The 19,586-nt window shown below is 42.9% G+C and overlaps 1 protein-coding gene across 4 annotated transcripts in view; it reads right to left on the bottom strand.

Moving 5' to 3' along the window:
- The window catches only part of atf2 (activating transcription factor 2), a 129,392-nt gene that overhangs the window by 89,978 nt on the left and 19,828 nt on the right, over nucleotides 1-19,586 (bottom strand). For all 4 annotated transcript variants that reach the window (XM_055637930.1, XM_055637933.1, XM_055637931.1 and 1 more), the window contains exons 3-5: nucleotides 7,656-7,766; nucleotides 1,086-1,155; nucleotides 346-442 (exon numbers count right to left, since the gene is read on the bottom strand). In XM_055637930.1, the coding sequence (XP_055493905.1) occupies nucleotides 346-442; nucleotides 1,086-1,133 (145 nt within the window). In that variant the 5' untranslated portion in view covers nucleotides 1,134-1,155; nucleotides 7,656-7,766. The remainder of the gene's footprint in view (nucleotides 1-345; nucleotides 443-1,085; nucleotides 1,156-7,655; nucleotides 7,767-19,586) is intronic.

The following is a 19,586-nucleotide window of genomic DNA, read 5'->3' as shown; positions in this document are numbered from 1 at the left end:
GGTGGTTAGTGTGTGTGAAACTTGTACATATTCCGGTAGAGATTTGCCTAATGATTTCGAAACTCCCCTCAGCTGAAAATTTGGTTAATTATTTCCCGAGTTTTTCACTAAAATTGTTCACAAATCTGACTTTTTTTTTTCAAATCTAACCGCTGGCCAGCTGATGACATCACAATGCCTTTGCTCCCTGTGTGTGTGAGAGGTGGTTTGTGTGTGTGTGACGACGCAGGCCACCCCCCCCCTCCCCCTCCGGCTGCAACCACGCGTTGAGGGGATGGGTCCCCCTTGGTCTAGTTATCTTTAAATTTCCATTACATTATAGGGGAGAAAGCAGATACTACTAACCAGCTACTATGACACTGTCATTACGTGCTGGACCAAACTTTAATGTCATCTCATGTTTGTGCTTGTGAACAGCCAAGTGATCTTCATTTGTGAAGCGCTGCAACAACATTTTTAATAATTAGTTACAAATTCACAGTCAATAATAACAACTTATCGATGAGCAAAACAGTTTTCATATTTTTCTTTTTCATGGAAGCAGTCATGGAAAAAAGTATGGATAAAGAAAGAAGGCTCAAATATTTCTACTTTGTACTTCAGGCAAGCAGTGACATCTCCAAGGAGATCAACCTATTAGTTGGACAACGTGGGCAGTGTACGCAATTATGGCAAGTTAAAAATTGGGTAACATTACTAAAAAGTTACAATTTCCAAAATCCTATAATTATCAGTTATATAAAAGTCAATCCAATTTAAGGACTATATTCAAAACAACTAAAAAATCAAAAGACCAGGATTTTATTTCTGACTTGTTAATTGTGTTCAATCGTGCAATAAAGTATAAAAGTCACTACCAGCAGAAGCTAGCACAGTAATACAGCCACACTTCTGCAAAATCTCTCAATTTAACGAGATTCCACAGAAAAATTAAAAATTATTTATCCCCACATATTCCATTTACATTGTTCAATGAATATATGAATAAAGTAAATTGCCTAATTGTTTTTACACTTTGCAAAATAATATGTGCGCTTTTATATACAACTGCATGTCAAAACAAAATTGAATAAAATTTGTGTTACCTGACCACAACCAGGAGCAGTACAAACAAAAGGTTTGTCATCACTCATGTTCAGTAGATCCTCGCTTCACCTGCATCAACAATAAAATATGTAATAAAAAATACAATAAAAGTGCTCAATCCAATTACTATTATGTCATGGACACTTTGCTACTGACTCAGAGCAATTGTATAAATAGATCAAAGTGGGGAAATCTTAATTCCAACAATCAACATCTACATTAGATTTAAAATTAGACTTTCAGGAAAGAAATATAATGTTTTGAATAAATTGTACTTCTCAAATCCATGCTCGCGGAATTGCGATCCACCCCCCTCCCATTAATAGACACCTTCGACTCAAATAGTTCCTCAAACTAGAATGATAGTGGAAATTAGACATGATTAAAGCAGAGGAGGGAATTAAATAAATAAGTAAAATTAAGATAGATTTGTATTACATTGTGTATATTTCTAATTCTAATTCTAACATATTATAGAAATGTTAATTTATTTGTTTTATTTTCCGTTATATTTTTTCTCAAGATCATCCCAGAAGATTGGTTTGCCTATTTATGAACTGAATTTTAAACCCAAAGTGATGGCTCAGATTTCAACTACCTCGGCCCTGTAGAAAACACGAGCCGGAGCAGTGTTGAAATCGAGAATGAATTTGCTACCTGTTCTTGCTCCATAACTATGACTTGCCTTCCGTTAAGTGCACAAGGCATTTAAGTGAATCTGGCTGGGCTGCAGTTAATCTAAGCAGATTGGGATCATATGACATACACAGGATCCAGATGTCATTTTATATGTACAGTGGGCCAGTCATGTGCCATAAACATTTTAGAACAGAGGCAGGGAGAAATCTCTTCACAAAGAGAAGTATTTTAGCTTTAAAATATTTATGTATAATGACTGTGTGAACCCACAAACTAAAATTCTGAATTGGGGCAAGGCCAATTCTGATGGTAATGGGCAACTTACTAAAGTTGATTGGAGTAGATTATTTGCATGTAAAAGTACGACCAGAAAGTGGGGTGCTTTTAAAAATGTGTGACAGAGTTCAGGGCATGCCTGTTCCTGTTAAAGAGTGAAGGGCAAGATAGGTGGGAGTAAGGAAGCTTGGATGATGCGAGAAATTGAGGCCTGGTCAAGAAAAAGGAAGCATGGGACCAGTGTTTCCACTTTGAAGGAAATTACCCGAAATTCTGGAAATTCTGGTTGTCTTTGGGTCATTTTAGGGCATGTGCGACTGCCGACCCAACTGCGCTCACGCGGGGAGACGCAAAGGGGTCCAAACAGGCCCGTGGGATGATTTGCGGAAAGAAAAGTATGTACCTATATATTTACGACCATTCGCACCTGCGCAGTTGGGGGAGGCCCGTCAGCCTCGTCACAATTGAAAATGGCGCCGGTGACGCGGTAGGGACGCCCGCGCATGCGCAGTTGGGGCGGCAGTCACACATGCACAGTTGGGGAAGGCTTACCGGGCCGGGAAATACCATTAAATTCCAGGTAATTTGGAATTCTATTTCAGGAAAAAAAATGTTGACGCATGGGACAGGCATAGGCAGGTGGGATCAGGTTTATCCTGGAGGCGTTTCGGGAACAGTGGGTGGCCTGGTGGTGCAGCTGGTAGAGCCGCTGCCTCACACCGATGGAGACCCGGGTTTGATCCTGACCTCGGGTACTGTTTGTGTAGAGTTTGCACCTGCATTCTCTCTGTGACCACGTGGGTTTCCTCCGTGTGCTCCGGTTTCCTCCAAAATCCCAAGATGTGTGGTTTGCAGGTTAATTGGATTCTATATTTTAAAATGCCCCTAGTGTGTAGGTAATGGGATAACATAGAACCAGTGTTGACAGGTGATTAAAGTTCGCTGTGAAATCGGTGGGCCGAAGAGCCTGTTACCATGCTGTATCTCTAAACTAAACTGAGGAGCACAGTTAAGAAGGAAATCAGGAGGGCAACAAGGGAGCAGGAGATAGCTGTGACAAATAATAGTAAGGAGAATTCAAAGAGATTTAAGTACATTAAGGAAAAGCGGGAAACAAGAGGGAGAATAGGGTTCCCTCAGAAACCAAAGCAGTTATCTGGTGGAGGTGCAGGAGAAGGAGAGTATTTCTCCTCTGTTTTACCATAGGGATAGACATGAAGGGGAACTTAGGATAGTTAATGGAGATGACTTGAGAACAGTCCACATTACGGTCGAGGAGATGCTGAACGTCCTAATGAATACGAAGTTAGATAAATGTCCTGGGCATCATCAGATCCATCCAAGGACACGGTGGGAAGGGAAGCTGGAGAAGAAATTGAAGGTGCCCTGTCTGAGAACTATGAATAATCATTAGACACCAGTGAGATGCCAGAAGACTGGAGGGTGGCTAATGTTGTGCCTCTATTTCATAAGGGTTACAAGGAAAAGCCTGCAACCTATAGACCAAAGAGCCTAACATCTGTGGTGGGCGTTATTGGAGAGGATTCTGAGGGATAAAATATATATGCATGGTCTGATTAGGAATAGTCAGCACAGTTTTGTACGGGGGAGATCGTCTCTTACGAATTGGATTGAGTTTTTTGAACCAGTAACCAAAAAGATTGATGTGGGCAAAGCTGTAGATGTTGTCTATATGGACTTCAGTAAGGCATTTGATAAGGTGCCGCATGGCAGGCTCCTTAGGATCCGATCAGTTGGGCACGTGGGCTGAGGAGATGTTAATAGAGTTTCACGCAGATAAGTGCGAGGTATTGCATTTTAGGGAAATCAATCCAAAGCAGGACCTTCACAATGGCAGGTCCCTGGGGAGTGTCATAGAGCAGAGAGATCTAGGAGTGCAGATACATAGTTCCTTGAAAGTGGCATCGGAGGTGGATGGAATAGTCTATAAGGCTTTTGGTACATTGACCTTCATCATTTAGGGTATACAAGTTGGGATGTTATGATACCAGGCCCGTACAAAGCTTTTCAAAAAGGGGGTGGCAACAGGCTTACCCAAATTTTATATGAATTAATGTGCACACAGCATACATCACGAGCATGAAGTCCCTCGTGCTCGCTTAAGGGCCCTGGAAGCTTTGGGGTTTTAGATGCTCTCTGGTGTATTCTGAGCCTTATTTTGGATAATTTTTGCACCAAATTTATGATCAATGTTTCAGAAATAAATTTGGTTTAGTCAAGAGTAATGAGTGGGTGGAATGGGATGATTGGGGTCATTGTTGTATACATTTTTTTTAATCACGAATTGAAGTTGTCCTCGTTTTAATAAATCAAGTTGTACTGTTGTAAAATGTTATGTAAAATGTTATAAAGGGGAGCATGCAAAAACTGCAAATAAAATACTAAGTAAAGAAAACCTTTTTTTAGAAAATGTTTTGTCTGTTGATTTGATTGCCTGTTACTGTTAAGACTGTGTTAGTGTGTGCAGTGCACCTTTAATGGTCCTCCTGACCTAACAACTTCACATCACAACAATTAAAACATGGAATAGTGATGTGAATACAACATTTAGTTCGACTTCAATTTCCATCATGAAAATTGAAGTCAAATTATATGGTGCAGTTAAATTACTATGATCACTGTCAAACTAACCTATTTTACTGTCATACTATTATAACACATTCTAGTTCCATGATGACATAAACAAGATCACAAATCACGTTTTGAATTCTCAAACATAATGTGATTGGGAATAATTGCAGCTGCCAAATTTCACTGAGCATTTCTGTATTTTGATGGCTGAAAATCAGTATTTTGCTGGGGAAATCAGTATTTCTCACATAAATGCAATAGAACGTACTAGACAGAAAATGGATTTTTGAAAATCAGTATTTTTCATGCAACCTCATGTATTCTCAAATATCAGTATGGAATACTGAAAATCAGTACTACTGAATTGTGAAACCATTTTTGAAATGTGAATTTATAATTCTTGATAATGATTCAATCATATCCATATCTATCTATCTTCTATATTACTAAAAGTCTGTTCTTGACCGGTTTTGGCTTTCTGTGCTGCAATTTCCGAGAGTACGCCGCCACCTACGGCCGTCATTTTTGGCCACCTCGCTCAGAGCCCCCCTCCGCCGCATGTGTGCCGAGGATTTTTCCCGTCGATGAAAATTGACAGAGATATTAATGTTTTTACAAAATTCCCCATTCTCTCTGCTGCCCCTGCTGGAGGGAGGGGGGGGGACTATAAAACCAGGAAGTGGTGTGCCTCAATCAGTCTCTGCAAGTGGTGTGCCTCAATCAGTCTCTGCAAGTGGTGTGCCTCAATCAGAGCTCTGAATGACACTGACAAATGTCTACAGCACTGTGAGTACCTTTAATTTGGTTTGAAAATGAAAATATGGTTAGAGGTAAAAAAGCACTGCCTGCAAATGGTTGTTTGGATTTGGGTTGAAGTAAAAAAGGCTCTCTCTCCCCCCCCCCCCCCCCCCCCTCCCCCTCTGCCCCCCCCCTCCTTCTCTCCTCCTCCCCTCACCTCTTTCCCTCCCCCCTCCTCCTCTCCCCCTCCTCCTCTCCCTCATCTCCTCTCTCCTCCCCCCTCTCCCTCCCTCCTCCCCTCTACCCATCACAAGGGACGACCTCTTCTCCGTCTTCCCGGCCCGATCATCTGTAACGCTAATCGTCGGCAGCTTTGCTATAGGATCTTTGGTCCTCAGATCGCTCCGGGCCTCGCTTGGGCCCCCGCGAGCTGCCGCCCCTCCCCACTCCTCTCTCATCCCCCCCCCCCCTCTCTCTCTGCCCCCCCTCTCTCTCTCTCTCTCTCTCTCTCTCCCTCTCTCTCTCTCTCTCTCCCTCTCTCTCTCTCTCTCTCTCTCTCTCTCTCTCTCTCTCTCTCTCTCTCTCTCTGCCCCCCTCTCTCTCTACCCCTCTCTCTCTCTCTCTCTCTCTCTCTCTCTCTCTCTCTGCCCCCTCTCCCTGTCTAACTCTGCCTCTCTGTCTCTCCTTCTCTCCCCCTCTCTCTCTGCTCTCTCTCTCTCTCTCTCTGCCTCCCTCTCTCTCTCTCTTTCTCTCCCCCTCCTCTCTCTCTCTCTCTCTCTCTCTCTCTCTCTCTCTCTCTCTCTCTCTCTCTGCTCTCCTGCCTGTCTCTCTCTCTCTCTCTCTCTCCCCCCCTCCCTCTCTCAATCCACACCTCGAGTTGGCTCCATGCGTCTCTCTATAGGGCGGGGAATGTGGTAAAAAGAGCAAATGAATAATAGTAATATATCAAGAGGAGTGGTTAGTATGTGTGTGGGAGTGGGGGTGGTTAGTGTCTGTATTTAGGGGTGGTGATTAGTGTGCGTGTGACGCTGCAGGCCGCCCACCCCCGCAACCTCGCGTTGAGGGGACGGGACCCCACGGGTCCCACTTGGTCTAGTAACTATTAAAAGTCTGATCTTGGATGTGTGTGTGTTTGTTTGTGTGTGTGTTTGAGTATAATCACGTCTTCTCGAAAAAACGACGCGCTATTGGTAACGTTTTTACATATTCCGGTACAGATTTTCCCCCTGGAGTCCAAAATAGCCTTATTTGAAAATGTCATACTTTATTTCTCGAGTTATTAATGAAAATCTTCAAAAATCTGACAAGCTTTCGGAAGTCACCCACCCCCACCCCCCCCCAATCTTTGGTTGACTCCCTCTGCCCACTCCCCGCTATCCCCCCCTCTCCCTCCCCCCCTCTCTCTCCTCCCCCTCCTCTCCTCCCCCCCCTCCTTCCCCCTCCCTCCCCGGCCTCTCCTCTCTCCCCCCCAGTCACCACGCCAGCAGCATCCAAGGGTGCACAAATAACCACACCAGCAGCGCCCCGAGAAGCAGCAGCAGGTCGCCCCAAGAAGCCGCGCAAGCAGCGGGTTGGTGAAGGTGGATTGCGGCGCTCGCACTCCGACCTCAGCTGCCGCTTCTCCCGAGCCTGCTCGGGCTTGGACAGTTTCTTCGAGCACTGCGGACGAGCCCGAGGTGATCGAGAACCTGGCCAAGGAGAAGTTTTCCTCCGACGCCGCCTTCAAAAGCATTGCCCTCAAGTTTCGCAGAGTGAACTGCCCAGACTTGGAGAGCGAGCCGTCCCGGCACAGCAGCAGCAATAGCGACAACGAGCCGCTCCGGGGGAAGAACAAGCCCCACCCTCTGCCTTCTGCCAACTTCCTTGGCTCTTGGATCCCTTGCAACTTCTCCCATCCAGCTTCCCAAAAATACTCCATTCTGTTCCACCAGTGCCTTTGGCTCCTAGTTGCACCGTTGATGAGACTTGCCACACTGCTGTTTATTAGATGGCTTCCTTTTTCCTTTATTGCACCATTTCCCCTTCCAAAAAGAAACAAGCTCTCAATCCCACCTCCTTTATTCATTGCATCTGTTCTCATCCCCTCTCCCTGGAACAAGGAAGGGCTCCCTTGACCTCACCTATCACCTCACTAACCACCACATTCAATAGATCATTCTTCATAATTTTAACCATCTTGAAGGGCATTCTGCCACCTGACACATCTTCCCATCCCCTCCCAGCATTCAGAAGGAACATATCCCTCTACAACTCCCTCTACCAAACTCCCTTTGTCACAGTACTTTCCCGTGAAACTGTGTAACGTGCAATATCTGCCCTTTTACCTTTCCCGACCGACCATCCGCAGGTCCACAGAGTTCTTCCAGATGAAGCAATAATTCGCTTGCACTTCTTCCAATGTAGTATTCAGTGCTTATGATGCTGCCTCCTCCACTCTGGAGAGAATAAAGACAAATTGGGTGGTTGGTTTACAGAACACTTTTATTCAGTACTCATGAGTGATCTTGAGCTTCAAGATAACCATCACTTTAACTCTTCCCAGTCTCACTCTAATCCTTTTGCCTTCGGCTTTCTATACCACTTCCACAATGTTAAGCACAAGCTCAAGAAATAACACCTAATTTATCAACTAAGAATGTTATAAACCTCAGAAGTTAAATTCATTCTAATAATTTCAGGTAACTCTTTTGATCTTCAACAGATTTGGCTCTTTCTTGCTTTTTTATTTCAAAATTATTTCTCTATTGTTTTTGTTCTACCTGGGTCATTATTCAAACAAATTTCCAGCATGACAAATTTGCTCGGCACCGTCAGACATATACTCTGTTCTCTCTCCCCTCTCTACAACTTTAACATGCCAGTCTTCTCACTTTCCCTGATCTTGTCCAATTCTCTTTCTATCCCACCAATACCGTTTGATTCTGTCCAAACGGGACTTCCACTACAAGCTGGAGGATGGGGCGGAATGGTGCAGGGTTTGAATGCAATCACCTTCTACAAGGCGAAATCAGGAGGCAGCTCAAGCAACAGCTGAAGAGCTCAATGCGTTCTCCGCACGCTTTGATAGGGAGAACACTGATGTGCCTTCCCGAGCCCCCATATGCCCTGATGTTATTACAGTCACAGTCACAGATGGCCAATGTTAGAAGATCGTGTAAAAACTTTACCGACAGCGCATCGTTTGTTCGAGAAGATGTGATTATACTCAAACACACACACACCAGTCTGAAGAAGGGTTTCAGCCCGAAACGTTGCCTATTTCCTTCGCTCCATAGATGCTGCTGCACCCGCTGAGTTTCTCCAGCTTTTTTGAGTACCTTAGATTTTCCAGCATCTGCAGTTCCTTCTTAAACACAGCTCTATCCTACTGTGTTCAGGATTTCACTATGTCTGTTTAATTTCTCTCAAAGCCTATCAGGATACTTGACGTCCTGTCCCAGGCTATATTTATATATTCATATATATGCCCCTTTTTGATGAAATGGTCCGTGTTAGATGAAATCTCCGATGACCTCTCTTGGACCCACAATACCTCAACTCTGGTCAAGAAGGCTCACCAGCGTCTCTTTTTCCTGAGGAGACTAAAGAAGGTCCATCTGTCTCCTCAGATTCTGGTGAACTTCTACCGCTGCACCATCGAGAGCCTCCTTACCAACTGTATCACAGTATGGTATGGCAACTGCTCTGTCTCCGACCGGAAAGCACTGCAGAGGGTGGTGAAAATCGCTCCACGTATCACCGGTTCCTCACTGCCCTCGATTGAGTCTGTCCAAAGCAAGCGTTGTCTGCGAAGGGCGCTCAGCATCGTCAAGGACTGCTCTCACCACAACCAGACTGTTTACCCTCCTACCATCCGGGAGGCGCTACAGGTCTCTCCGTTGCTGGACCAGCAGGTCCAGGAACAGCTTGTTCTTCCCTGCGGCTGTTACATTACTCAACACTGTACCTCGGTGATTGCCAATCACCCCACCCCCCCCGGTCACGCCTTCCACCACGAAAAAAATAATTGCACTACTATGACTGTATGCACGTAAATATATTTATTTATTGCTCATATTCTATGTCGCTCTTCTAGGGAGATGCTAACTGCATTTAGTTGTCTCTGTACTGTACACTGCACAATGACAATAAAGTTTGAATCTGAATCTGAAATAGGATGTCATTGAATGAGCTTGCAATCTATGAAAAGTAATTGTTTATTCTTTGTTTTCTTTTAACTTTAAGTTAATTTTTTTCCTATTTTTTACCTTTTGAATTGAGTTCAAATCGAGACCTGAATTCCACGATGGCCACGTGGCATACAGGTAGATGTGTTTGATGAGATTGGAGATGCTTTTATCTCAGAACAAAATCTGTTAATTTGAAATTGTAAATTTGGGGAGATAGATTGGAACAATTGGAACAACATTTTTAAATTGTTTGTTTAATACTGATCTATTTTTAAAGGGTCTGCCTTGCAGGTAGTTAAAGAGTGATCTCACATCCCCCGCCACTGTAGAATTCTGGATTAGTGGAGGGAATGAATAGGACACTAAAGAGTGTGGAAGTTAGTTATTACCTACAGGCCCAACACAATGAATTAATTACATACGCACAGCAATTAAGCACAACCTTGTCAGTCTTGCATTCACAGCGGTTGAAAACGCAGAAGCCACTGCCAGTTGAACACAGACACAGTCCATACTACTGGGATCGGACAAAATTGGGACTATGTTGGAGGGGACTGTACCAGATGCTACTATGACACCAACCGCCATGAAGCTTGAAGATTACTCCAGTTGAAGACATCTGATATGATTGACTGTAAATGGAGGAGAACCAAGAAAGGACAATGGGGCTATTGACCCTACTTTTTATCCTGAGGTTGGCCCAGATGGGCTGGACTTGGGGAAGCAACTCCTGCACCAAGACGTCCTGAATAAGGCTGACAACTGTTCTTACGTTTATAACACTGACCAAGATGGATCCATTACCACAGGTTCTTGGAGTAACCAGAAAAAGGTGGCAGCTTATCCCGGAGCTACAGACCTAGCTGAAACAGATGAGAAATTTGCTCACCAATGCCCAGTCTGAAAATGACCATCTCGCTTCCATCACACAGCAGCTGAAGGAGAGCAATCAGGTTGTTGAGTTGAAAAGCCTTCAATTTGGAGTGCAACTCAGTTACAGAACTGGATTGAGGTAAAACTCAGCTCCTCATCAAAATGAGGAGCTGAGTTGGGATGGATCAGCCAGCCAGTTGGCATTGTTTAAGAAGGAACTGCAGATGCTGGAGAATCGAAGGTACACAAAAAAGCTGGAGAAACTCAGCGGGTGCAGCAGCATCTATGGAGCGAAGGAAATAGGCAACGTTTCGGGCCGAAACGTTGCCTATTTCCTTCGCTCCATAGATGCTGCTGCACCCGCTGAGTTTCTCCAGCCAGTTGGCATTGATGGAGAAGGAAGAAGAATGCTGGTTTCACATGCTGATGGACAACTTGGGAGAAAGAACGACTACATTTGTGAAAAGAAACTACATTTGTGATGAATGTGGACAGACTTTCAAACAGTGGAAACAACTGTCAGTTCACCAAATCTGCAGTGTGAAGTTTGTGGTTACCAGTGCAGGCAAAGAGCATCCATGAAATACCATATGACCAAGCACAGGACAGAAGCTGAACTTGAATTTGCTTGTGACCAATATGAGAAGTGGTTCGAGAAACATAGAAACATAGAAAATACGTGCAGGAGTAGGCCATTCGGCCCTTCGAGCCTGCACCGCCATTCAATATGATCATGGCTGATCATCCAACTCACAAAGGCTCACAATTTGAATGTTCATATGTCCATGGTTCATCCCTTGACCCAGAATACAGATAAAAACAATGAATCATAATGAATCAAGCCAGCTAAGTATAGAAACATTAATTAAGCAGGAATCCAGTTAATAATTATTCAACAGCTAAATTATGAGTCTAAAGAATCTTGCATCCTTTTTCAATGTCAGCAAGACACAAAGGATTAACATGACTAAATGCAATCATGCCAGGCCCACCTAAATTAGGTAGAGCAAAAGAAAGGTTAGTGTGGAGAATATAGTTCTGAGCATGATGGCACACCAGTTCCAGAGACAAAGACCGATGTCTTCAATGGGGTAGAGGTGAATCAGGCAGAATCCTAGCAATTGGAAGGACTGTTCAGAACTCCAATAACAGAGGGCCACAGTTACATCCTGGTCATGCATTCAAGTCGCAGCGTTATTTTGAATGAGGGACAGTGCCCATCCAGTAGAAATAAGGACCAACTGGAGGAAGTTCTGGATGGTTCAATAACCCCTTCGCCTCGGAGTGGAACAATGACTGAAAATGGTGAGGGTGATAATGTTGCGAAGCATCAACCTGTCCCAGTGTTCGCAGACTTTCACACTTGTACATATAGTGGAACCACTTCATGGTCGGTGGATGTGGACAACTGGGAATCTCCATTGAAGAAGGATATGTTCCTGCGCTCAGATCCTGAATATACAGAGTGCTCTTGGGAAAAGGTTCAGGTACAAGATGCAACTCAACCATTAAATGTGAAAAAAAAGTTAACTGCAATGAAGCATCTTGTTCTATGAGAAATTATGTTGTGAATGGATTGGAGTCCAGTGATCTTTCTGAAAGGTATTTATGAAGTGAAGATGACAGAGAAACAAAAGTTAAGAATGGCTCTTCAGATGAGTCTTTTCAACCATATTGGAAGAAGAAGAGTAAGTTACCAGTTAAGAAGTGCAATATTAAGGATGTGAAGAAACAATCTGGACAAAAACGAGGCGGTAAACCAAAGTCAAACTTGGAAAGGGAAGATTTCCCCACCATGTATCGATGTCAGTATAAGGGTTGCTGTGCTGTTTACAGAGGAGTTGATAGACGTAAGAAACATATAAAAGAGCAGCATGAAGAGGTATGTGAAAGACCTTGCCCCCACCCAGGAGGTAATAAGGTGTTTGTGATTGATCGCTACCTGCAGCGCCATGTAAAGCTGATCCATACAGAAGAAAGAACATCTTTACAAATCAGGAGGAAGTGCAAAGCCTTTGGTCACAACTTCGGAAAGACAAACCACATTTGATCAACAATCTTGAAGCATTTTGAGCTCTATTGTATGACCAAGGGTCTAGAAAGAGAGAAGCTGAACATTTTGAAACAGATGGACCTCTTGAAAGAGATTATGCATCACCCTATCCAGGAAGACAATGACTCAGACCTGGTGGGTAATCAGTGTGATGACAATCAGGACATTGATGAGGATGGCAATGATGGCGTTTCTGATGAGAAGGACATTCCGTTTTGTTCCCAACCCTGACCAGATCGATGCCGATGGTGACCGCAGAGGAGACACCTGCAAGGACGACTTTGTCAACAACATCCCAGATATCTTTTTGATTTGAGGAATTCCACGCCATCAACTTCAGTGGCACCTTCGACATCAACACAGACTGCAATCTACGCTAGCTTTGTCTTTGGCTTCCAGTCCACCAGCTGCTTCTACGTGGTGATGTGAACGCAGGCCACCCAAACCTACTGGGAGGAGAAGCTGTCCAAACCCACGGATACGCGAGCGTCTAGATCAAGGTGATGAACCCCACCACAGGACAAGAGGAGAGGGAGCACCTTACCTGTGCAACGATCTATGAAGAGACCGGCAACACCCTCGGACAGGTGCAAACTTTATGGCACAACCCCAATATCGGCTGAAAGGATTACACTGCCTACAGGTGGCACCTGATCCATTGACCCTAAACAAGCTTCATCAGGATGGTTGTCAATGAAGAGAGTGAGAACTGGTTGCCATACCATTGGTTTGATGGACTTTGGGGTACTATTGAACTGGTAGCCAAACCTTTGGTTTGGTGGACTTTGGGATACTATGGTTCTATCATTCTGCTAATCATTGCTCTAATGCTTGCGACCATTGTGTGTACCTACCAAGGACTGTGAACATTATCATGTTTGATAAAAAGGAGGGAATGAAAGAGCTAATAGTCAAATCTAATAGCCAATTCTAAAATTGAGTCGTTCTTCTACAAAAGCATGGACTAGTAGAACAAAAGAATGGCTAGGTGCAGAGTCTGAATGACTTTGTAAATTATATGGAACACAATATGGAGGACAGGTTGTCTTTTCAATAAAGACATTAAAATGGCAGCCTGCGTAATAACATGTGCTTCTTTTCAAGACCATAATGAAGCCAAGATTGAAAAAAAATAGCTGATGCTCCAGAGATAAGTAATAACTTGTTATTGGATGAGCTTGATTTGGACCCAGCTTTCTTATATTCTGAAAGACTACAGAATCTTTCAGTCATGCCATATTCAGACTTGGTAGGAGTATTTTACTGATAAGAAAAATGTATAATTGTGCTAACTCTCCTTTGTTCTGTGAGTGGGAGCCCGAGAAGCACTGAGCAACATTTGTGCTCATTGTAGATCTCCCCACTCCCGTTTGACAAATCAATTAAAGATTGCCATGGTCTACCTTTAACGTTTGTTGCTATCTGCTTTTTCAAAAACAAACTTTGACAACCTCATAACCATCCTCTCACCCCAGTTGAAGGAATCTAGACAACACTGACGCTAAAGCAATTATATTTGTTGAATACCATTAACTGCATGTAGTATGCCAAATGATTACTCTCTAAACCCCTGCACAACCATAAAATGATTATGCTCCTCCCATGCTTAGCTTCCTTTTACAGGTTGCTTTGTGATTGCCCAACTACTGGTATGCTCATTGCTTCAGAGCAACCCAGTTTTATAAAGAACTACATTATCAGCCATTCACCCATTAAATCCACGTTCTCATGTGATTGTTCATTGGATATATGATGGGGCATTGTCTTTATTGACAAAAATGTGCAGTTCTGATATTAACCAAATGTGAAGCCAAGTGCCTATGTCAGTCAATGTAGTTCCTGTCCACAGTGGCTATTGACTGTTTAGAATTTCTTTTTAGTTAAGCTTAATAAATGCAAGATAACACTCTATCGTGCTATGTGCTATATCTCATAACATTATATTTATAAATGGTTTATTGCAGCCAGGTGCCAAGGCCAGAGCCCTGAAATGTGGAAACAATTTCTACACCAATCTCAGCTTTTACTACCCTACTCATTTGGGTTCTAGAGTTTCATTTCCCAAGTATGATCAGCTGCACTTTTTCCAAACTGACATTTCAGTGGCATAAAATTTGCTGGATTTTGCATGAAATTGCTGGCATTTCTCTGTATACATCAGCGAGCTTCAGGATTGCAAATTAACTTGTTGGCTGTATTCCATCATAAGCAAGTGGCCTTTTGTTTTTAAAATGTGTTAGGTTTTATGTTTTTGAATCATTGATAAGTGCTCTGAAGTGTTTGTCCTTGATTTTATTTTTGAAAAAGATACATTATAATAATTTTACATTTGTAATTGTTGTTGAATTTTTCCTACATGTTAGAGACATTCGTTAAATGGAAAAAAAAATTGATGACTTTTACAGATGGCAAAGCTGGGGTTCACTTTGCCAACTGTCAAAGGCTTCCAGAGAAATGTCATTGCTTATGCTTTTTTTGGCCCACCCACATAACCAGTTGTATCGCTCAAAGCCCCAATGATACTCAGAGCTTTACAGCTTGGCTACAAGATGATCTGTTCTTCCAGATGCAGAAGAGTTTGGAATGCAGGCAGGGAATAACAGCAATGGGGCCCACTAAAATTACATCCAGGCCAAAAAATACTGTTTTACATGGTAGAATGTAGACTACTTGGATGCAAAAATATTTTGTGTTTAACTTATGTGAAAATGACAGTAAGTATGTGTCAAATTATAGTTAAATCCACTATATTCATCTTCTAGATCCACCTGCATATGCTAGCTCAATTTGAGGCAGTGGAAGAAATTCAATTAAATTTTCCAATCAACATATTCATCCATTTCATTTGAGGAAATAATTACAGGCATCTCTTCACTTAGAGGTACAAGTTGGTTTGATGGGTGATTGTCCTTGAAATATTTTATCATAGTTCAGGTTTTTTGTCCAGTCAGTGAGCTTAAAGATACACAACTTTTTAAAAGTTGTTCAGGAATCATTTACCATATTTAGATGCATGAAAGTAACATAAGTGCTGTCCAAACTTGCCATGCATTAATTAAAAAGTAAATTAGTCACTAAATTAGGTGCAACTGGAAAAAATACTTTGATCAGGTAAAAAAAAACGAGCCTATTAGGTTGTGCTCGATTTGTCAATAACTACAAGGTAGCTTGTGTGTGCCAATCGCTTAACATTCTAAATATTCATAGACATTTCTTTATGCTTTTAACTTCAGTGGTCATTTCTTTCAATTTTCTCTGTAGATATTTTGAGTCAAATAGATGCCGTGTGGTTTTTGAATGACAATGATATCTTAAGAATGTTTGTGCTTTGTCTCAAAGGGTTCAATGCGGTTTTGTACTGATACCCTTCTGAGACACTTTAAAATTAGTTCATTATTTCATATGTGTACCTTCCCTTCTACAATCAACTCAATCATCCAGAGGGAATAATATTCAAATTCTACTGCAAGGGAGATATGGTCCATACATTCGGGTAGCCACAGACAATATAGTTCAACAGTTTTGGAAGAACAACCTTAACATATAGGGATACCAACTTTATATTTTCAATTAGACTCAATAGAATGCTAGCAAAGATGAATGTAATGCGGAAGAGCTTGAGAATGTTAACAATTAAAATTCTTAATGATTGGGGAATCTCAGTATTAAGATCAATCAAGCAATCATGCAGCGACTTTCATGCCTCCATCACAAACACATTTGAATTTCAAAGCCAAACAGGTACAATTCAAGGCACTTTTTTAAAAGGGATAACATACAATCTGCAGTAGAAACTCAGCTAGTTAAATCAAAAAAGCAGGTCAAGATTCACTTTCTACAGTCCATGGACTTTTCAAGTTGAAAAAGTTATCTCAGCTACTAATCATATAATGCAGTAATTTCCCGCAATTTGACACAACCAACAACGTGTTACAAATACTTAACCGCAAGCTCCCACCACTTATGGAACATTCCTACCTTGCCAAATCCGACGTATACCTGGACTTGCTCAATCTACGAAACATTGCACGGGACTCCATCCTAGGCTCTCCTGCCCAGCGAGTAATGTCTTGCCAAACCCGTGCACCCCTGCCTGTCTCTCAGCAGCTGCTGCAGCTGCGTGTTCTCTCCCCACCCACGGTGCAGAAGCAGCTACGATTCAAACGAGACACACAGAAACGTTTCTCCGACAAGCCACTCAAACTACTTGTGCATGGACAAGTGGTTCACCAGCAAACCGACAAGGGCCATACACGACTGGGGCACATTTACGGACCATCCAAAGAACCACGTTAGTATCTGGTCGAAGTGGACGGATTCATCTACAGACGCAACTGTCAACATATCCTTCCATGCAACTACAGGTCCTGATGCCCCGCCTCTCGTGTTCCTCCCACAGCCGTTCCAGCGACTCCACCACCAGCCATTACTTCTACCGCGGGTTCCCCGCGTCGGTTGACGCCTGGCTCGTCTGTGGCGTCTCCTACCAGGCCTGCTGGGTCGCCGGTCGTGTCCCCACTCCAGTCCCCCGTCTGTACTCCCACGAAAGAAGGTGAGGCGGTCTCCTACCGCATGAGGGCTGGACGTGTTTGCAGACCCTGTTAGATATGGCGATTTTGTATAATCTTGCTAGCATATTCTTAGCATCCCCTCGCTATATTGTTTAAGGCACCGTAGTTTCTTAATTTTCTACAAGAAGAGATGTAGATCAGCTATTGCATGCTAGCCAATCATAGTGCTTGTTAGTAGTAGCCCCGCCTAATACATGCTTTATAATATTAAGAATCCGCTTACGTCAGGCAGTAGATGTAGCAGCTCGGAGATGTAATGTACTGCACATCCTATGCAGTAAGTGTTTAATAAAGATGTGTTGTATCTTTACGTGTGTTTGAGTCCTGTAATAACAGGTTGCCGGACTGATTTCTGGAGAGGTGACTAAATATATACAGATATTAAGCCAACTAAGCCCATAATTGTTAAAGATCAGAGGAAACACATTTAATCTCTTCAAACTGTTTAGATTTTTAAGAGCTCTATAACTACCTCCATCTGGGGAATCTGGAACTAGGGGAATCTGGAACCAGCCAGAACCACGAAAAATAAAAATTTCGTAATTTAAAGGATTGTGAATCCTTATAAATAGTAGACTGCAAATCTACAGCCAGCAAGTAAATAAAACAGGCATCAATCGTTAACGCAGGAAAAACGGCACACGGTGGAAGATTAAGCACGATGAATGAATGATACAATGGGCTCAGAGGCACCGCTACTTCTGCTATTTCCAATGAGAAAATTAGGTATTTGTGGCTAGCATCGTGCCATTAGCTAAGATAATTATCTCTTCCTAGTCTTTTATCTTCAGTAACAAATGTAATTTTTTTTCTGCAACATATAATAGTCTAGGGGGTCAGCAACCTACAGCCCCCGGGCCGAATGCAGCCCATAACCCGAAATCATCCGGCCCGCAGGCGGATTTTGTCCCCCGTAATCATCCAGCCCACCGCGAGCGTGGCCGAGCGCCCGCCAGGAACGCGGCCGAGCTCTGGCTGTACCGCATCCTGCGCAAAGCTGCCGGCAAGGCCGCACACCATCTGTGAACACGTTTAAGAAAGAACTGCAGATGCTGGGAAAATCGAAGGCAGACAAAAAGGCTGCAGAAACTCAGCGGGTGAGACATGGAAGGATTGCATGAGGCTGCCTCACCTGCTGAGTTTCCTCAGCATTTTTGTCTACCTTCTGTGATTTGATGCCTGCCATCCCGGGCAGGATGGGTGTGGGACCCATGTGTACATGTGATAGATGTGCTCCGCCATTCGCTCACAGCCATAGGTCCCAGCCCCTATGCAGAACAAGGTTGTCCACCCCTGCAATAGTCTTTCTCTCAATTATTTCCTATGGCAAAGCATTCTGGTTTCAGATAAGAACTATGTAAAGCAACCTTTCTTGGTCACACCTCCTATTGCTGGCTGTATGTTTTTAATGTAATGTTAAATGAGAAAAGGATGTCTGAAACAGGAAATTATCTAGTGGATATAAAGAACAAAGATAAGGAACATCAGATAAATTTAAAGAATATAAAATTTAGAATCCAAGTATGACTTGAGCATTTGACAAGATAGGGGGTGTTGTGGATAATGAAGAGGATTTCCAAAGCCTACAAAGTGATTTAGGCCATTTGGAAGAATGGGCTGAAAGATGGCAGATGGAGTTTAATGCTGATAAATGTGAGGTGCTACACCTTGGCAGGACAAATCAAAATAGGACGTACATGGTAAATGGTAGGGAATTGAAGAATACAGTTGAACAGAGGGATCTGGGAATAACCGTGCATAGTTCCTTGAAGGTGGAATCTCATATAGATAGGGTGGTAAAGAAAGCTTTTGGTATGCTAGCCTATATAAATCAGAGCATTGAGTATAGAAGCTGGGATGTAATGTTAAATTTGTACAAGGCATATGTGAGACCAAATCTGGAGTATGGTGTACAATTTTGGGCGCCCAATTATAGGAAGGATATCAACAAAATAGAGAGAATACAGAGGAGATTTACTAGAATGTTGCCTGGGTTTCAACAACTCAGTTACAGAGAAAGGTTGAATAAGTTAGGTCTTTATTCTCTGGAGCGCAGAAGGTTAAGGGGGGACTTGATAGAGGTCTTTAAAATGATGAGAGGGATAGACAGAGTTGATGTGGATCAGCTTTTCCCTTTGAGAATAGGGAAGATTCAAACAAGAGGACATGACTTCAGAATTAAGGGACAGAAGTTTAGGGGTAACATGAGGGGGAACTTCTTTACTCAGAGAGTGGTAGCGGTGTGGAATGAACTTCCAGTGGAAGTGGTGGAGGCAGGTTCGTTGGTATCATTTAAAAATAAATTGGATATAGGCATATGGATGAGAAGGGAATGGAGGGTTATGGTATGAGTGCAGGCAGGTGGGACTAAGGGAAAAAAGTTGTTCGGCACGGACTTGTAGGGCCGAGATGGCCTGTTTCCGTGCTGTAATTGTTATATAGTTATATGGTTATATTTACATAAAGTATGTGTTTGTATGTGTTTGTTCGTTTGTGTCTTCTGTGAAAACCTTACAAAGATTACTCTCACGAGAGAGGTACTCATAAATATCGGACATACGGTACCTCCAAACATCGTTCCGGATTTCT

Source organism: Leucoraja erinacea, chromosome 7 (genome assembly GCF_028641065.1).
Source record: "Leucoraja erinacea ecotype New England chromosome 7, Leri_hhj_1, whole genome shotgun sequence".
NCBI classification, from domain to species: domain Eukaryota; kingdom Metazoa; phylum Chordata; class Chondrichthyes; order Rajiformes; family Rajidae; genus Leucoraja; species Leucoraja erinaceus.
The sequence above is the reverse complement of the archived record's forward strand: the minus strand, read 5'-3'. Positions and strand labels throughout refer to the sequence as shown.